Source organism: Pongo abelii, chromosome 15 (assembly GCF_028885655.2).
Source record: "Pongo abelii isolate AG06213 chromosome 15, NHGRI_mPonAbe1-v2.0_pri, whole genome shotgun sequence".
Lineage (NCBI taxonomy): Eukaryota > Metazoa > Chordata > Mammalia > Primates > Hominidae > Pongo > Pongo abelii.
In genome coordinates, this window is record NC_072000.2 from 74,662,576 (window position 1) to 74,683,045 (window position 20,470).

The 20,470-nt window shown below is 40.9% G+C and overlaps 1 protein-coding gene across 4 annotated transcripts in view; it reads right to left on the reverse strand.

Moving 5' to 3' along the window:
* SYNJ2BP (synaptojanin 2 binding protein) overlaps nucleotides 1-20,470 on the reverse strand; it is a 51,412-nt gene that overhangs the window by 20,527 nt on the left and 10,415 nt on the right. For all 4 annotated transcript variants that reach the window (XM_024231483.3, XM_063715607.1, XM_054530269.2 and 1 more), the window contains exon 2: nucleotides 1,951-2,087. In XM_024231483.3, coding sequence (XP_024087251.1) covers nucleotides 1,951-2,087 — 137 coding nt within the window. The remainder of the gene's footprint in view (nucleotides 1-1,950; nucleotides 2,088-20,470) is intronic.

Below are 20,470 nucleotides of genomic sequence, written 5' to 3' on the forward strand. Positions count from 1 at the left end.
GCTCTAATAGCTACTTGTTCTGATTTTCTTTCTTTTTGGGGGACTAAGTGGAGTCACAGTCTTCCTGAAGAGGCATTCAGAACCATACTGCTGAGCCTGATCACTCAAATACTCAGATGCCAAATGAAGAAAAGGTGGATGTTCTCTGTCTCTTTTCCTTTGTATCTCTGCCTTCAGGTTCTGCTACCAAATGGGCTTCATGGCAGAGAGGTGTTCAATAAGCTGGCAACTAAGAAGAGCAAGAGATTTCACACATATGACCTTTAATCACTAATCACCTGAACTGCATGAGAAGTAATGTGAAAGGGAAAATTCAAATGAAACTATATAGCAAAAAATTTTTAAGGGATGAAGCTAACTCATTATAGAGGTAGGTTCAAAATCATGTATCTGAGACCAATACTTAATTCTGCCAATCAAGACTTCTCCTGTCTGTACTTCATTCATTTATTTCAACGTTTTCCCAACGTGGCCATCCTGCCCTATTCAGTTCTAAAAGAAAACAGGGAATAGTTTTCTCCTCTTCAGACCATGGGCTTATGGCCCATCTGGAGAGGACAGGGCTTCGGAGAAGCCCTATCCTATTTCAATTTCCTTTAAGTCTAGCCCTTTGAAGCCAGCTCTCCCAAGAATATTCTAGATAATATCTCACCCCCTCAGCATTTTTCCATTCTTTATACCAATCATCTGTACTGTTTCCATAGAAGTAATAAGTTGGCCATTTTTCACTAGCCCTGAAGATTAATAAAAAAAGAAATTCTACAGAATAATTATCTCCAACTATACTCCCTTATCCCCCAGCAACTGATAGTATCATAGGATTACTGTGGCCGATGGTAAGGTAGAGAAATGAACAATAGGGCCAGAGTTATATTTTGCATTTTAATAGTTTTGACTGTATGCTTGTTCTAATTTATTTTAAGATCTGAGGTCTGTGGGCCCATATTTATCAATCAACCTTTTTAGGTTTGCCTGAATTTCTTAACTTGTTCATTTCTTAAACATTATTAAGCACTGTGCTATGATTCAAAAGGTTAAAAAAGATCTTAGGCCAGGCCCGGTGGCTCACGCCTGTAATCCCAGCACTTTGGGAGGCTGAGGTGGGCGAATCATGAGGTCAGGAGTTCGAGACCAGCCCAGCCAACATGGTGAAACCCTGTCTATACTAAAAATACAAAAAATTAGCTGGGCGTAGTGGCAGGGGCCTGTAGTCCCAACTACTCAGGAGGCTGAGGCAGGAGAATCGCTTGAACCTGGGAGGCAGAGGTTGCGGTGAGCCAAGATTACGACCCTGCACTCCAGCCTGGGTGACAGAGCAAGACTCTATCTCAAAAAAAAAAAAAAAGGATCTTGTCACTGCCCTTGAGGAAATATTCTGGAAAACAGTAAAATTAATAATTACCGTGTAGTATGTCTTCGTAGAGACATTAGCAGGATGAAATGGGAACACAGTGGACAGATACCCAAATCAACTCCATTCCAAATTTTCATGTTAATAATGGGTGAAAAAGGGCTCTGAGTCCGAAAAGGACACTTAATTCCAACCTTCCTTCTTTCTGTTTTTTGAAGTTAAATCCAATTGTAAGGGCTGACATTCCCCCAAAGGAAGATACACATTAGTGTTTTAATCAACAAAAGGAGGTGATAAAGTAATGGAAGAAAGACAAAATTTGTGGATTTTAAATCTCTTTTCCCTATATGAGTCCCTCGCTGCTTCCTGCCTCGTGCTTTTTGAACAAGTAACTTCACATTCTGATCTATCAGGTGAGCATAATATTGCCCTCCATGCTCAATGATAGGGTTGGAAAGAATGACTGATCAAAGTTGTTCCCGTTCAACTCTACAACCTGTATATTTCCAGATCCAAATCTTTTCAAGGAAAAGGGATAGGGGTAGGACCTAGGGCTTAGGGAGCAAAGGACAGTGAAGGAGGCCGAAGCCCATTCTCACCGAAAGGATCTTATCACCCTCCTGGAGCCGCCCATCCAGGGCCGCAGCCCCATTTTCTTTGATGCGGCTGACGTAGATGCCACTGTCGTTGGAGACATACTGCTGATCTGTCCCACCGACGATGTTGAAGCCCAGCCCTGAGAAAATCATGGAGGAGTAAAAAGATGGGGGTGAAGAAGAAAGAAAGGGATTAGAGAAGATGAAGAGAAAGGGAGGGAAAGCCTACTGGGGAGGAAAGGCTGATGGAGAGGAGACGCTGGCGAGTCAGCCTGTGATGGAGCTGGTGAATGGTCATGAACAAGGTCAGCCATATGAAGAGTATTGAGTTGCTCACTCAAATGAGGCACGACTGAAAATATAAACACAGTGATCCACCTGTTTTGTTGAATATATAAAGAAAGATCTATATAGAACTTAAAGAATAATGGTGATTACTCTAAGTTCGTTCTTTCTTTTCTTTTTTTTTTTTTTTCAGTCTTGCTAGTGGGCATAGTGGTGGGCGCCTGTAATCCCAGCTACTCAGGAGTTCATAGCTCAGTTGCCCAGGCTGCTTATGAACTCCTGGCCTTAAGCAATCACTATTGCCTTGGCCTCCCAAAGTTCTAGCATTACAGGTGTGAGCCACCATGCCCAGCCTAGATGTAAGTTCTTCTACTCACATTTAATTTTGATCCTGTTGATGGTATTCAAAGGACCCAATTCCTGACATTCCTGATATTACTACAGCAGGGTTAGTTGTGTTCATCAGAAGAAGCTATGCATTTTTACCAATTATCAAATGAACTGTTCCTAATCTAGTGTGAGAGATTTCTAACCATACCTTCCCTTCCACACTTTCCTTCTCCCAAGATTCTGGAGAATTTATGTATGATAGTGCTTTGGAAAAATCTCTTGAGAGTTTCATTTTTTTTTTTTTTTTTTCTATTTTGGTTGGTGGAGGCAGTGGTGTAGGTATTGGCAGAGAAACCTCAGAACCAGAAAGGTAACTGCTATTTTGTGGTAGGACTAAATCACCACATTTACTCTCACTTCCTTCGCTACTTCAAGTACAACCATATATAGGTTGAGTATCCCTTATCCAAAATGCTTAGGACCAAATGTGTTTTGAATTTTGAATTTGGGGGATTTTGGAATATTTGAATTAAACTTACCAGTTGAATATCCCTAATCCAAAAATCTGAAATCTGCAATGCTTCAATGAGCATTTCCTTTGAACATCACGTTGGCCCTTAAAAAGTTTTGGAGTCGGAAGCATTTCAAATTTCAGATTTTTGGATTTGGGCTACTTAATCTATACTTGGGCATAGTAATTGACAAGTTTTATTCACTGTAGAAAAAACTGACTACTCGTTGATTAGCAACTCCCCAGTTCCTCTTCCCTAAGTCCTTGGAAACCACCATTCTAATATTTGTTTTTATGAGTTTATTTTAAATGCATATAATTTTAGTTATGCAAGATGAATTAAGTTCTAGAGATCTGCTGTACAACATTGTGCCTACAGATAATACTATAGTTTACACTGAAAAATCTGTTCGGAGTAGATCTCACATTAAGTGTTCCTACCACAGTAAAACAAAATATTAAAAGAAAGAAAAAAGAGAAGGAAAGAAAACTGAGTACCAAAGTGCTTTTTCCATGGACCAATGACTAAGTGCTGGAAAGAATTTTACTGTACAGAACCCGTTGTTATGAAGGGATTTTACCTATGCATAAAAAAAAAAAAAAGGAAAAAGGAACTTCTCTAGGGCTTTCTTAATGTCAGCTACTGGTAGAATTCAGGGCCACAGTGTAAGACAAAGGAGATAGTTTGGAAACGAACCAAAAATCTGGTGGTGGAATTGGAAGGAATAACCATAATCACCAGCCTACACTGTTCTCAATAGAAAAGATACTTAAAGAGACCTATGCGGGGAGCCGGGTGCGCTGGCTCATGCCTGTAATCTCAGCACTTTGGGAGGCCAAGGCAGGCGGGTCACAAGGTCAGGAGATCGAGACCACCTGGCTAACATAATGAAACCCTGTCTCCACTAAAAATACAAAAAATCACCTGGGCATGGTGGCGGGCACCTGTAGTCCCAGCTACTCAGGAGGCTGAGGCAGGAGAATGGCGTGAACCCAGGAGGTAGAGTTTGCAGTGAGCTGAGATTGCGCCACTGCACTCCAGCCTGGGCGACACAGCAAGACTCCGTCTAAAAAAAAAAAAAAAAAAAAAAAAAAGAGATATATGCAGGCTTTCTGAAAGTTCTTCCCATTGGTGGGAGAAAAGCTTACACCTGAAGCTCACAGTTTAACATAAGCACTAGCAAATCAATTTGTAATTTAAAGAAAAACATGACCAAACAAAGACACAACAGGAAACATTCAAGTTAAAAAGCATAGCTTAGCCAGGCATGGTGGCTCACGCCTATAATCCCAGCACTTTGGGAGGCCAAGGTGGGTGGATCACTTGAGCTCAGGAGTTCGAGACCAGCCTGGGCAACGTGGTGAAACCCCGTCTCTACCAAAAATACAAAAAATTAGACAGGTGTGGTGGCACATGACCAACCTCGGGAGGCTGAGGTAGGAGGATCACTTGACCCTGGGAGGCAGAGGTTGCAGTGAGCCAAGATTGTGTCCCTGCACTCCAGCCAGGGTGACAGAGTGAGACCCCATCTCAAAAATAAAATAAAATAAATAAAAAGCATACCTTGTGCATAAAATCTCTGCAGCTAGAGAATAGAAAGAATTTATTCTCTAAAATAATATACATAATAGAAAGTGCTACTTCTGGAGTTTGTGACCTGGCTGGGCAACATAGCAAGACCCTATTCTCTAAAAAAATAAATAAGAAGGTACTACTTCTGGAAGATGCTATTTTAACTTCCTTGAAGGGCTGGGTATTAAAAATAGTAGCTTAACTTACTAAATGATTTTCTTAGAGCACCCTCAATTTGTATCATAGAAGGTAGGAAGTATTGGAGAAGGTACAGAAATTTAAGATAAGGTGGAAAAGTAGATGGAACAAGATTATCGAAGGTTTTGAAATGACTTCAAAACTGTGACAGCTTTGAACAAGGGGGCCAAGGCCAACCCGCCTTTCCCAAGCTGGAACAAACTATGTAGAGAAAATCTTTTGATGAAATCCAACATCCTCATCAAACACTACAGTTGCCTCTGGTGATCTTGGGAACAGGAAGCAAATGTTAAGCAGCTGAATGCAATATAGTAGTTAGCAACAGAAAGGACTTTGCTACTGGTTATTCAAAGCTAACTGCAGAAAAAAAAGGAAGAGAAGAAATTTTACCGAGATTTACCATAAACAAACAAGAGCCGTCTACTACACACCCCATCAAAGTCATATTATATAGGTATATTTATAGCCCGTTGCTACTTCTGTTGTAAATGAACCAAACTATTTAACATGCGAACTCCTGGACTGACCTGAAGCCCTTTGTTCAGCCAGAATATTTACAGAACTGGGTGTATCTATAAGCCAAAGCATTGCTGCAATAAAAGAGTCACCACAGCATTGAGTAGTGGCATGACCAACTGAACCTGGGCTGTACGGATACCTACATAATCCCCAGTCCACTTGCTCAGGAAAAATTACTGATTGAATCTTATGTGTAAGATGTTGTGTTATCATCTGAGGTTAAACTGCACACTCCTTGCTTTGATCACAAACTGGAGTTTTTCCTTTTTCCTGTCCCTTTAAGATACTGCAGAAGCAAATCATCATTTACTATGTGTTAGGCATTACGTTATGCTCTGAGGAAGACATAAAGCTAACCTGGACAGTTCCTATTTTAACCACAAACCCAAATTTATCCTTTTCTCTGTCCCTTTTAGATATTGTAGAAGCAAATCAAAGTCAGAAGACTTGGTTCTAAGTTTATAACTTACCAGATATGTGGACTGAAGCAAGTCAGTTTACCTCTGATCCTCAGCTTCCTTTTCTATAAAATAAGAATTATAAATTCTGCCCTCTACCTCAATGGGTAAGTGTTAGGGGCCAGTAACATAAAATATGAAAAAAAATCTTCATAAACTACATAGTAGTTGCTCTATTGGGATAAGGCGCTAGGAGTAGTTGTCAATAAATTAATGGCTGCTAAAGCTCCAAACTAGATAGTTTGACAGAGAAAGGATGAATAAATATACAGTAGAAATGCAAAATCTCCTAAAAAATGGGAAGACAGATTTTAAAATTCCACCCATCTATAAACAGGAACTCAAACTTATTAAGTATGTCTATGGCATGTGACCTAGAAATCCCCCTTAAGAGTAGTTTCTAGCAAGTGTGATATCTAAACTCTGCGGCAATCATCCAGCATATGGACCAACCAATTGAAACAGATGCCAGTTGGAAACCACCAGAAAGGGAAAGGCTATTCAATATGTATCTTGCTAATTATTGGCTATGGCCCAGAAAAATCTTGCATAAGTAGGCTGACCACATATCCCAAAAGCAATTGCCACAAAAGCCAAAATTGACAAATGGGATCAATTAAATTAAAGAGCTTTTGCTCAGCAAAAGAAACTATCATCAGAATGAACAGGTAACCTACAAAATGGGAGAAAATTTTTGCAATCTATCCATCTGACAAAGGGCTAATATCCAGAATCTACAAGGAACTTAAACAAATTTACAAGGAAAAAACAAACAACCCCATCAAAAAGTGGGCAAAGGATATGAACAGACACTTCTCAAAAGAAGACATTTATGCGGCCAACAACATATACAGAAAAGCTCATCATCACTGGTCATTAGAGAAATGCAAATCAAAAGAGATGCCATCTCATGCCAATTGGAATGGCGATCATTAAAAAGTCTGGAAACAACAGATGCTGGCAAGGATGTGGAGAAATGGGAACGCTTTTACACTGTTGGTGGGAGTGTAAATTAGTTCAACCATTATGGAAGACAGTGTGGAGATTCCTCAAGGATCTAGAAGCAGAAATACCATTTGACCCAGCAATCCCATTACTGGGTATATACCCAAAGGATTATAAATCATTCTACTATAAACACACAGGCACACATATGTTTACTGCAGCACTGTTTACACTAGCAAAGACTTGAAACCAACCCAAATGCCCATCAATGATAAACTGGATAAAGAAAATTGGCACATATATATATAATGGAATACTATGCAGCCATAAAAAAGAACGAGTTCATGTCCTTTGCAGGGATATGGATGAAGCTGGAAACCATCATCCTTAGCAAACTAACACAGAAACAGAAAACCAAACACTGCATGTTCTCACTCATAAGTGGGAGCCGAACAATGAGAACACATGGACACAGGGAGGGGAACATCATACACCAGGGCCTGTCAGGGGGTGGGAGGTAAGGGGAGGGAGAGCATCAGGACAAATCCCTAATGCATGCGGAGCTTAAAACCTAGATAACGGGTTGATAGTGCAGGAAACCACCATGGCACACGTATACCTATGTAACAAACCTGCACGTTCAGCACATGTATCCCAGAACTTAAAGTAAAATTAAAAAAAAAAAAAAAAGATTTGAAACCAAAGGAAAAAAAAAAGATCCTTAATAATATATTCTTAGTTTTTCATTAACTCACAGGAAAAGTCTGACCACCCATGAGACAGAAACCTATTACAGCTATTTACAAGGTAACCAGGCTTGTAAAAATATAAAAATGTAAAAAAAAGAAACATAGAGTTTTAAAATGTAATGTTCATATTCATAACACAACACCTTCTATAAATAAAAACATACACACAAATATTAACTATTTACAAAAATGCATGCATATTTAAAGAAATATAAAGACACATTAGAGTGGGTACTTATGGGGAGAAAGATACAGGATAGAGTTTAGGTATGAAGGGTAAAAAAAGAAACTGAGAGGAACATACTGATGATAACAGTGTACTTTGGAGCTAAAGGGTATAATTAATTCAGCTCTTAGCATTTAAGGTCCAAAAGGAGTTGAGGGGAGAGGGAGGAAGAAAAAAGACTGGGATTCAACTTTTTTTTTTTTTTTTTTTTTTTTTTTTTTAGTGAATGAGTGAAGAGCTTAGTGAGCTCTGGTTATAATGTGCCAACAAATTTTAAAATATGGCAAGATTAAAATGGGTTGCTGGGCGTCTATTTTGCAGTCTAAATGCAAAACAGTAAAGGTAGCGTAAGAATGACACCACTATAGGATTAAGAGAGAAAGAAAGTGTGCCTAATAGAAGAACCTTGGAAAGTTAAACAAGAAATACATACCTTCTTTTGAACTCCTGACTATAGGTCTGGACCCTAAGCCTGTTTAAAAGAGCAATGGCAGAAGCAACAGCTAATGTTTACCAAGACCTTATTATGTACCAAATAATATGCTATGTATTTTATATATATTATCTCATTTAATCTTCTTGACAAACACAAGTACTCATTTTTCAAAGAGTTTAAAAGGTGAGGCATGGACAGATTAAGCAACTTTACAAAAACGTCACACAGCTCTTTGCAAAGCCAAGACTTAAGTCAGGCTGTGTGATTCCAAAGCATGAATTTTTAACCATTTTGCTACAATACATCTTTGCAGAAAACATAAACTGCTTTAAGAAAAAAAGTCTTCTAAGCATTGCTGGCTATCTTAGGCGCTAACTGGTCTCCAGGCTGGCTCTGAACAAGCAATGCTGGGATAATGGCTGTAGAACAGGCCCCAAGGGTAATATGTTCTAGAGGAAGAATTTACCACTATAGAGTTCTGTAACTGTTGTCAAGGTTCCTATTATTTACCTTCAGACCAGAAAAGGAAAAGCCCTTCATTTCGTTCAGATTCTTATCTACAAAATCTAAAAGTTATAAAGTAAATGACCAGTGTTAACCTGTTAGTCTAGAAATAACAATTCTGGACATAATTAAAATGAAACAAAATAGTTCATTAACACCAAGGACTATAGCCACTTGTTGAGTTATGAAGACTAGAGTAACAAACACCCTATTTTCCCTTTTCTTTCCCAAGATCAATCCGACTAATTTTCTCCCAGACATCAATCAAACTACATTGGATACACAACCCCCCTGTCTGTCTTTATCTATATCATGGTAAAATAAACTTATAAAATTTAACATTTTACCCATTTTTAAATGCATAATTCAGTGGCATTCAGTGTACCTTCACAATGTCGAACAATCATCACCACCACCTATATCTGGAACTTTTTCTTCAAATAAAAACTCTATACCCACTAAAAAATAGCTCCTTATTCTCCCCTCCCTCAACACCTGACAACATCTGTTGTACTTTCTGTCTATATTAATTTGTGTATTCTAGGTATCCCATATAATTAGAATCACACAATATTTGTTATCCTGTGTCTTGTTTATATTGCTTAGCATAATGTCTTCAAGGTTCATTCACATTGCAGCACATTTCAGAATTTCATTCTTTTTTTAAGGCTGAATTATAATCTTTTGTATGTACATACCACATTTTATTTACCTATTCATCTGTCAGAGGATATCTGTGTTGCTTCCACATTTTGGCTGCTATGAACATTGGTGTACAAATATCTGTTCTGAGTTCCTTCCTGAAATTCTTTTTTTTTATTTTTTGAGATGGAGTCTTGCTCTGTCGCCCAGGCTGAAGTGCAGTGGCGCGATCTCCGCTCACTGCACGCTCCGCCTGCCAGGTTCACTCATTCTCCTGCCTCAGCCTCCCGAGTAGCTGGGATTACAAGCGCCTGCCACCACGCCCGACTAATTTTTGGTATTTTTAGTAGAGATGGGGTTTCACCGTGTTAGCCAGGATGGTCTCCATCTCCTGACCTCATGATCCACCTGCCTCGGCCTCCCAAAGTGCTAGGATTACAGGCATGAGCCACCGCGCCTGGCCCCTTCCTGCAATTCTTTTGGGTATATACCTAGGAGTGGAATTGCAGAATCACATGGTAATTATATATTTAATAATTTGAGGAGGTGACAAACTGTTTTCCACAGTGGCTGCACCATTTTACATCCTCACAAGCAATGCACAGCTACCCCAATGATATGTGTGTATGTATGTATGTGTGTGTGTGTGTGTGTATATATATATATGTATATAAAATAGTTATCCTAATGGGTGTGAAGTGGTAACCAATTGTGGTTTTGATTTGCATTTCCCTAATAGCTAGTGATGTTAAATATTTTCTTCATGTGCTTATTGGCCATTGGCCATTTGTATTACCTTCTTTGGAGAAATGTCTACTCAGGTCCTTTGCTCATTTTTGAATTGGGTTGTTTTCTGTCACTAAGCTGTAAAAGTTCTTTATATATGCTGGATATTAACTTCTTAGCAAATATATAATTGGCAAATACTATCTCCCATTCTGTGGGCTATCTTTAACTCTCCCCATAGTGTCCTTTGAAACACAAAATTTTTTACTTTTAATGAAGCCCGGTTTATCTTTTGTTTTGTTGCCTGTGCTTTTGGTATCACATCCAAGAAATCACAGCCAAATCGAAGGTATTGAAGCTTTTTCCATTCTTCTAAGAGTTTTATGGTTTTAGCTCTTACATTTAGGTATTTAATAAATTTCTAGTTAATTTTTGTACATAATGTTAAGGCAAAAATCCAACTTTCACATACTTCTGCATGTGAATATACAGTTTTCCAAACACCATATGTTAAAAATGTGTACTCTGCTGTTATCTGATGATGTGTTCTATATATATATGCCTGTTAGGTCTAATTTGTTTTTAGTGTTGTTCAAATCCTCTCTTTCCTTATTGATTTTCTGTTGGTTGTCCTATCCATTACTGAAAATGAGGATACTGAGGTCTAACTATTATTATAAAATGGTCTACTTCTCCAGATCAATTTTTCAACATTTGCTTGATACATTTTGGCACTCTGTTGTTTTGTTACGGGAACTTTGGGGTGTCGCTTTTCTGGCAGGAGACCTCTGTGTGGCCGCTGCAGCAGGGTGGGCAGCTCCAGGTGCCAGCTCTCTGCAAGGCTACCGCTGGACCAGGCGTAGTGCCAGCAGCTTCTACAGCTGGCACTGGGGAACACGATGGCATCTGGAAGCTTGGAGATGCCAGGAACCGTAGGGTCCCAAGGAGAAAGTCACAGCCCTGCCTCAGGGAGCTCCCAGGTCTCGGATCCATGAAGGGCTGCAGCTCTTCTCTGTTTCTCTTCACCCGCAATGGGGCAAGCAAGGGGCATGTCTCAGCCCTGACTGTGTTACAGCTCTCGTAGCCTCGCCATTCGATGGATCCTGAGTTCTTGTCCAGCAACCAGGAAGAATGAGATACACAGACAAGTGGAGTGTCAGCAAGACAAAGAGGAGCTTTACTGAGTGACAGAACAGCTCAGAAGGGACCTGCAGGGGGCAGCTCCTTTCAGCATCCAGGGTGTCTTGATGAGTGTTCAGCTCCTAGCAGACAGAGTAGCTCTTCTCTGCTAGGGAGGTCATCCCAATGAGTGTTCAACTCTCAGCAGAGAGGGCAGCTCCTCTCTGTAGGCAGGTCATCTCAACAAGTACTCAGTTCTCAGCAGAGAGGGTAGGGGGTAGCTCCTCTCTGGAGCTGGTCATCCCATCTTCTCTGCTGTGGCTGAACCTGGGGCATTTATAGACCTCAGAGCAGAAGTGTGTGCCGACTGGTCCATGGGCAGCCATGGACAGCCCAGAAAAGGCACCACAAGTACCCATTCCAGTCTGCGGGACTGGCAGCCCAGCCCCCAGCCTTCAGGCCCACCTTGGCCTGAAGGTGGGGCCTCACCAGGCACCAATCCCCATCCACCCAGGAGACTGCCTCCTGCCACCATCCCTGGCGACCAGGCTGCTTGTGCCAAGGGGCACCTGCAGGCCAGTGCTGAGCTGCCTTCAGCACCCCCAGGATTCCCCTCATGCTTGTTGGTGCCCAAAGTCCAGAGGGGGCCGAGGCAGCAGGGGGCTGGCGTGTCAGCACTGCCCTGAGTGTGTGCACACTGGGCCGCGCTTTGACAGCACTCAGGTTGGCCCAAACTCTGCACTGAGATCAGAGCAGGCACTGGGAGCAGGGAAAGGCCAGGCAGCAGGAAAAGGCACCCCTGAGCCTGTGGGCGCAGGGGGAACCTTCCTGGGCCCCTGAGGGTGAAGAGTGCAGAAATGCCTAGGTCTTTGCACCTGGGAAGGCGGAGCTCTCATCTGCTCCATGAAGTGTGCAGCCAGCACTAGCTGTGCCTCCTCACAGCCTGGGGCGGGGGCTCCAGGTCCTCACTGGGCCGGGGCCAATATTCAGAGCAGGAGTGACATCACCACAAGCTCCCCGCTGTCGCCCTGGCGCTGAGGGGTGCCCTGGGACTCCCTGTCGCTTGGCTCACAGCCCTGCCTGTAGGGGGCCTCCAGGAGCAGATAGTGGGCCCCAGGCCCGGCCATGGCGAGTGTCAGGCTCGGAAGTCACCCCGATGCAGGGCGGACCCCGGGGATGCGGCCCCGCGGAGGCTGCTCCCAAGGTGCAAGAACCCACTGCAGTGGCCTTGGTGGGTGGGTGTGGTGGGTGCTCCGCTGGCCAGGTCCCCAAAGCAGGCGCCGCTCCCACTTCCCACCCTGGGGCCCCAAAGTGCGGCCCCAGCTCTGCACCCCTGGCCCAGCCCCCATGCTCTGTGTAGAAGCATGGCACTGCCCCAGGCCCACCGTGGCCTCAGGGCCCCTCTCTGCTCAACCGCACTGCTCACCTGCTGGCGCACATCTTGGCCTAGCCCCATAACACAGCCCCCAGGGCAGCAGGCTCCAGTGGGGTTCCTGCTTGTCCCTGGCTCCCACTGGCTCCATGGAGCAAGGCACTGCCCCGGGCCCAGCTCTGCCTCCTCCCCACGCTCTCCCTGCAGCGGCAGCAGGCAAGAGCGGCAATGCAGGGCCAGGGTCTGGATCAACAGAGGCTCTGGACCTGGGGATGGGTCCTGCCTGGCCATGTGAGGGTGGGGGACACACAGTTGGCTGCCTCAGGGACACAAGGCATAGGAGACCCACCACTGCCGTTGCTGCTCCCGCAGCCGCTCCTGCTGTCACCGCCCATGCCTCCCCGCTGCAGCCAGTGTGATGGCACTGCCATCAATTCCCCCTCTGAAGAGGAACATCTAACTGCTGTTAAGATAGGGATGATGACTGCTCTTAACTGCTTCATGCTGACAGAGGGTGGTGTTTTGTGGAAAATAGGAGATTTTCTCTCAGAATCCTATCTAAGGGTCAGCTTCATGCTGATGGGCGTTGTTTTGGGGAAACAGCAGATTTTCTCTCAGGGTCCTATCTAAGGGTCCCCAGTAAAAGGGAGCCATCATCCGAGGCTCCATTTCCATGACCATTTGGAGTTTGACGGCCCACCCCTTTTATTTCTTTTGAGCTGCAGTCAGAGATCACTGGTTGGTTCACCCCTACAATTGTCAAAAGCTGCAAAAAAGAGAAAAGTTTCCTTGACTCTGAAATACAAAACAAATGATCAGCAATGTTCCAAGCAAAAAGTCAAAAAGGATTATTTCAGTCTTCCATTAGTTCAGCTCACTCAGTCAACTCCTGTTCACAATCTCCAAGGTTATCAGAAACCTGTACTCAAGGACTATAATCCATCTTTTGAAGAGGAACAAAACAAGACAACAATTGTCTGTGAATGCCAAAATATCCTAGGGTCATTTCATTCAAAAACACAAATGACTAAGAAATTTGGTCACCTCTGTGGATTACAATAACCCAATACGATAACCCTAATTATGATTGACAGCATATACTCAGACATTTGGATTTTTGAAGTCCCATACAATTTTGGAACATACATCAGTATTATTCACCAAAATATAACCTGAAGAAGACTAAACCCTATCTTTATCTTGACAATCCCTTTATAAATTTTTGTTAAAGAGTAGAACAGTGCCTTTAGAAACCCTTGTGGTTTTATTCCAAAGTTCACTTTATAAAAAAAAAACAAACAATACCCTTTTGAATTTAGTATTCCCACACAGAATTTTAAGATTAACCTTTACAAATCTTCCACAACTTGTTTAAACCTTTAGCTTTATCTTATCTAATTTAAAACAATCGTTTAACCCCCTAAACTAGGCAAAAATGTATATTCCCATGCCTTCTTATACTCTTTTACTGAAGACACGTTTTACATTCTTTACACACCTTGCAGGTAAATCTATTTTCAGTAGTCTCAATTAGATGTTATAATGACAACTGTTAGCAATTCTTAATTTTGATGAAAAATCTGGTAAGTTATTTTAATTATTTACTTAGATGTAGATAAGGTCTATTTCTAACATAGCTAGGGTGTGGCATATGTTCCCCAGCCTTACCAAACTGTAAAGCAGGCAAGTTGAAGAATTTTCAAAAGCCAAAGAAGCAGTTTATGACTTTTGAAAAGTCCGTAAAATATGAAAAATTAAGCTTCAAAATTCGAGTGCTCTTTTTAGAAACACCAGCATGACTTATATATAACACTTATTGGACATCCTCTTGTAAATATCTAGGAAAGTGGACCCACCTAACTTGGGATGGTCATAAGCAGCAACAGCCAAAACAGGGATCCTCTGAAATGTATAAAATAATTCATTTGCAAGCACAAGAGGGGGAAAAAAAGAAAAGCTGGTTTTAGAACCATACAAACTGAATGAGAGACCTACTTTATAATTGTCTTGGTTAAAATCTGATAATAAGAGATTTGAAAAGATTATTTTTTAGAGTTCTCTGGTCGGAAGTCAGCTTACTTAGGGCTGGGCATGGTGGCTCACACCTGTAATCCTAGCACTTTGGGAGGCCAAGGAGAGAGGATCACTTCAGGCCAGGAGTTTGAGACCAGCCTGGGCAATGTATTTTTTTTTTAATAAAAGAAAAAATCTTAATTAAAAGTAATATTTAGGCTATCTTTTGTGGGGGGGAAAGGACTTTTTGCTTTTTTCCTCTCTTGGATCCTGGTTCTTGGCTTTTTTTTTTTTTTTTTTCAGTCAATTGAGACTCCTTTTAAAATATGTTTGATACTTTGAGTCCTCTGTTTGTTTCCAATCTTGCTGGCATAATTTTTGCTGAGAAAAATATAAAACTTCACTGGCCTTTTACAAAATTTAAAATCTCCAGGCTCTTGCTCTGTTGCCCAGGCTGGAGTGCAGTGGCACAGCTCACTGCAGCCTCAATCTCCCAGGCTCAAGTGATTCTCCCACCTCAGCCTCCCAGACAGCTGGGACTACAGGAGCACACCACCACACCCAGCTAATGTTTTTCTTTTCTTTTTTTATGTAGAGACAGGGTCTTGCTATTTTGCCCAGGCTGGTCTCAAACTCCTGGCTCAAGTGATCCTCCCACCTCTGCCTCCCAAACAGTTAGGCTTACAAGCATAGGCCACTGTTCCTGGCTAAACTTGTTCTATTTCTTTCCACTCTGCTCTTCCTTCCTTTTGCTATTTTGATACCACAGGAAGAAATCTAAAGGAGACTTCTAACGACTCAGACCCCTCAAGGAACGCAGAAAGAACACACCATTCACTCCCTTTTTGGGGTATTCTGTCGTCTTGTGGAATCTGAAAAGTCATGGACAGGTTCCTCTCAGGTCTAAAACTCTGCTCTCTTCCGTACTGCATTACTTGTTGGCTTCTGAGAATACCAGAGATTACTTTGTACTGTGAGAGAGACCTTTGTGTATGTTATGGCTGGTAAGTCACTGACAAGAGCTACAGTATTGGAGGTGACTAACAGCAGTTGTTTATGGTAAATGGTTGTTACTACAGGCAGCTACTCATTTTATTTTATTTTTTTAAACATTTAGCTAAGAAAGGTGTGGCTTAATGTCTTTGTAGTGAGGTGCACTGTGGAGGTTTGTGTGGCCTCGTATCATGGCATTTTGCTCTTTGTGGAGACCCAAGATTCACTCTAAAAGTGGTTTCCTTGATTTTTAAAGATCCAGATGCACTGCCCTGCAAATCTGTCTGGTTTTTAGACATTTAACATCAGGCCCTGAGGCAGTCCTCAGGTGGCGCACCTGTAGTCCCAGGGAGGCTGAGGTGGGAGGATCACTTGGGTCCAGGAGCTCAAGACCAGCCTGGGTAACATAATGAGAGCCTGCTTTAAAAAAAAAAAAAAAAAAAGAAAGAAAGAAGGAAAGAAAATTTTAAAATGTATATGTATTAGGCCCTGGAAACTGCAAATACTTTCCTGGTCCCATTCATGAAAGGGCTCTACTTTGAAGTCAGTAATCTAATCAAGAAATGAACTAAGTATCTAACAAGATTAGTCTCCAAAATACAACTTTCTGGCACTTAGCTGGCTACTTTGAAACTCTATGTAAAATAAATTTACTTCTATAAAGGAAATCTCCATTTGTGAGGACATCCCCCTATACCCAAGCTGCCAGAAATTTTTACAATGGGAAAGGCACTGGCTTAAAGTTTACATAACAAACCTTACCTATGTTTAAAGATACTTTTCCTGGCAATTTTATCTTGACTGATTCTTTTTGTTCCAGCAAATAATGGTATATAGTTATAAGTTCTGTGCCTCTGGGGGTATCAATTTTCACCTAAGAGTAATGTTTGCAATTTAGGGTTACCTAGCTAAACAACTGTTTAGGGCAATGGAATAGTAATCAAGGAACTGGTAGTCTAAACAGGGAGAGATTATTTGCAAACTGGCAAATGAAGAATCTTATAAAGCTATAAGATCTGTTTCTGTCTCTGTGTCTGTATGTCTCTATGTTTATGTGTCATGTGTATGTGATATTTCACTATCAAAATACATGAAAACATTCTAATGACTTTGTCAGAGGCATTTAAATCAGAGCAACTCCATCTTGAATAGGAGCTAGGTAAAATAAGGCTAAGCCCTGCTAGGCTGCATTCCCAGTAAGTTAAGGGATTCTTAGTCACAGCGTGAAAAAGAAGGTTGGCACGAGATACAGGTCATGAAAACCTTGCTGATAAAACAGGTTGCTGTAAAGAAGCCGGCCAAAACCCACCAAAACCAAGATGGTGGTGAGAGTGACCTCTGGTTGTCCTCACTGCTACACTCCCACCAGCGCCAAGACAGTTTACAAATGCCATGGCAATGTCAGGAAATTACCCTATATGGTCTAAAAAGGGGAGGCATAAATAATCCACCCCTTGTTTAGCAATATAATCAAGAAATAGCCATAAAAATGGGCAACCAGTAGCCCTCGGGGCTGCTCTGCCTATGGATTAGCCATTCTTTTATTTGTTTACTTTCTTAATAAACTTGCTTTCACTTTATGGACTCGCCTCAAATTCTTTCTTGCGTGAGATCCAAGAACCCTCTCTTCGGGTCTGGATCAGGACCACTTTCCAGTAACAAAATGGCTTTAAAGGTAAGCACTTAAATCAAGTATTTTATCAGAAATATAGAAAGTAACTCAAATGCCTTTTAGTTCACATTACAAAAATAAGACTACTTTGTTGGTTTAATGAAAATAGCTGTTTCTTCTGATCAGCAAAATATGCATGTATGTAACGTCAGGGTTTAACAAGCTGCGGAAACTATTAACAAAGAAATAACTTGAGGCCAGGCACGGTAGCTAACATCCATAAGGCCAGGAGCTCAAGACCAGCCTGAGCAACATGGCAAGATCCTGTCTCTACAAAAATGAAAAATTTAAAAAAATTAGCAGGGCATGGTGGTGCACTGCTGTAGGCCTGGAGTGAGCCATAATAGCACCACTCTACTCCAGCCTAGGTGACAGGGCAAGACCCTGTCTTAAAGACAAACACAAAAAGATAAATAACTTGGGATGATGGCCAGCTTTGTTTAATAATCTATACAAGTCTAACTTTTAAGAATGAATAAATTAAATGAATGTAAATGGTATACAAGTGTATAAGCAAATTTTTCATAATTTTAAGAATCTTTTTCAGAAACTTAAAATCATGTTATGCTAAATTAAGTAACAGATAATTATAAAATGTCTGAGTCATTTACATGGTATAGAAAAGCTAAATATATTTAGATCTGTTAATAAACAGATTGAGAAGGTTATCTTTCTAGAAATTATGAAATGGTTCTATCTGCAAATACTGGTATAAAACTGTTCAAAATTACCTTACTTCCTAGGTTCTTCACCGGAAATTAGGGTTACTAAGAGTTAAAGTTATAGTTAATATATACAATTAAAACTACTGAATACAAGAGAAACAATTCTAAATACAGTGCATATAAAGAAAGTAAGATGTGAAGAAAGTTGACAGTAGAGATAACTTTTCTTTACATGGTAACTTTGTGTGGACAAAATAAGGAGGAAAGAAATGTAAATTAAATAAGGAGGGCCAGGTATATAGCGGTTCACGCCTGTAATTCCAGCACTTTGGGAGGCTGAAGTGGATGGATTGCTTGAGTACAGCAGTTCAAGATCAACCTGGGCAACACGGCAAAACCCCATCTCTACAAAAAATACAAAAAATTATATGGGTGTGGTGGTGTGTGCCTGTAGTCCCAGCTATTCAGGAGGCTAAAGTGAGAGGATCATCAAAGCCCAGGAGGATGAGGCTGCAGTAAGCTGTGATCACGCCACTGCACTTCAAGTTGTGTGACAGGGTGAGACCCTGTCAGTTAATCAATCAATCAAATCAATCAATGATAAGATAGAAGGAAATGTAAATTTCTGTCTTAAGGTAGAATGCCAATATCAGAAAGTCAGTATAGGACAAAACTAAAGGTTTAAACAGGTTGTAGAATGTCTATGGAAAAAAATTAATGAATGAATGATAATGGGGAAATAAATGTATAATAAATTTCTGTCCTAAGGTAGAATGCCAATATCAAAAAGGAAGTATAGGACAAAACTGAAGGTTTGAACAGGTTGTATTAGGTTGGTGCAAAAGTAATGGCAAAAACCGCAATTACTTTTGCACCAACCGAATAGAAGTTTTGTGGAACGTGAATCTTATGAATTTTGTGAGCGATCAAGTTGGCTAAAATTAGAAGGGGATTATTTCACTTTTTAAAAAATTAAGCATCAAAATCAAAACTGAGCATTAATATCAAAAGCACACTGATGCGAGGCCAGACTCAAAATAATGGGTTTTGGGGGCCACTGATCTGCTCTTTAATAGATTATAAAAGGGTTATGGGAATCTTGTGTGTTCAAAGCTGATTGAGATTAGATGGATTTGTTTATTAAAGTTAGCTTTAGCATTAACAACATACTGATGCAAAGGTAGAATATGGTTTTCTCTTTTAAACAATATTTTCATATACTAAGAGATAATAAAAGACTTGTTCACCTTTTGAGTAATCTACAAAAATAAAAAGAGAGAAAGATGTGTTGGTCTTGTGCTGTCTTTATTAGGTCTTTTGATTGTCTGGGAAACCAAGTCTCCTTTCTATTAAAGAGTAAAGGTCTTTGCTTTCAATTATCACCTTGACTTAATTAATGACTATTATTTATTGTGTCTTGTGATTCTGTTTTGATTAAGTATTTTCAACCTGCATTATTTGACATGCTTTCCAAAACGAAATTTCAAATTCTAACATTAAGTCTTTTCCAAAAGGAACCCCTGGAAGTCCAACAGATATGTATTAGGCTTATATGTTAAAACCATATTGTTACAGTAGGTAGCTAGTTAGGCATAAGCAGGGCAGGAGGGGGCCTACCACCACACACACACACCAGGAACGTCAGGTTACCTTTGCAGAATAACACACCCAACAACTACAAAATAAACTTTATATTTAAAATGCTTATGAAACTGCCTTTCCAAAAATTGTAACTGCGAAAATTATGATGGTGAAAGAGATCTGACCTAACTGACTCCATCTGGCTTCTAATCTCCAAATTGTCCTTGTTCATTCCTGGGTGTAGGCCAAACTAACTCTGGGAGGAACTTAGCTTACAGTTTAACTTTGAAACAAAGATAACAGCCCTTTGCTGAAATAAACCCCCTTCTTGCTTGGGGACTATACTGCCATTGCAGGACTAACAAATTAGCCACAAGATTAGAAATTATGATTTAGGAGTCATGCAGCTGGAGGCTGCAAGATTCTGAACTTCCCCGAATTGCTCCAGGGGATCACATCACGATTGTAAAACCTAAGATCAGCGCTTGTGATATTTTGCAGACCCTGCACTCAATGGATCAGGCAGCACCACTTAGATCTATAAACGAACTCATCTAGTCTTTGTAGTCCCCACCCAGGAAATGACACAGCACAAGAGGACAGCTTCAACTCCCCATGATTTCATCTCTGACCTGACCAATCAGTGATCCCCACTTTCCGACCCCCCACCTGCCAAATTATCCTTAAAAACCCTGATCCCTGAGTTTTCAGGAGACTGATAATAAAACTCCAGCCTCCTGTACAGCTAGCTCTGTGTGAATGAAACTCTTTCTCTATTGCAATTCCCCTGCCTTGATAAATTGGCTCAGTCTAGGCAGCGAGCAAGAAGAACCCATTGGGTGATTACACCTGCACTTCACTGAATGTGAATCATGCCTCAAAAAAGTTGAGATGAACCTGGTGATTGCGTACAAAAATGCAAGCATTTTAAACATTTATTAATGACACCTACTTATTACGTTGGTGCAAAAGTAATTGCAGTTTTTGCTATAAAAAATGGCAAAAA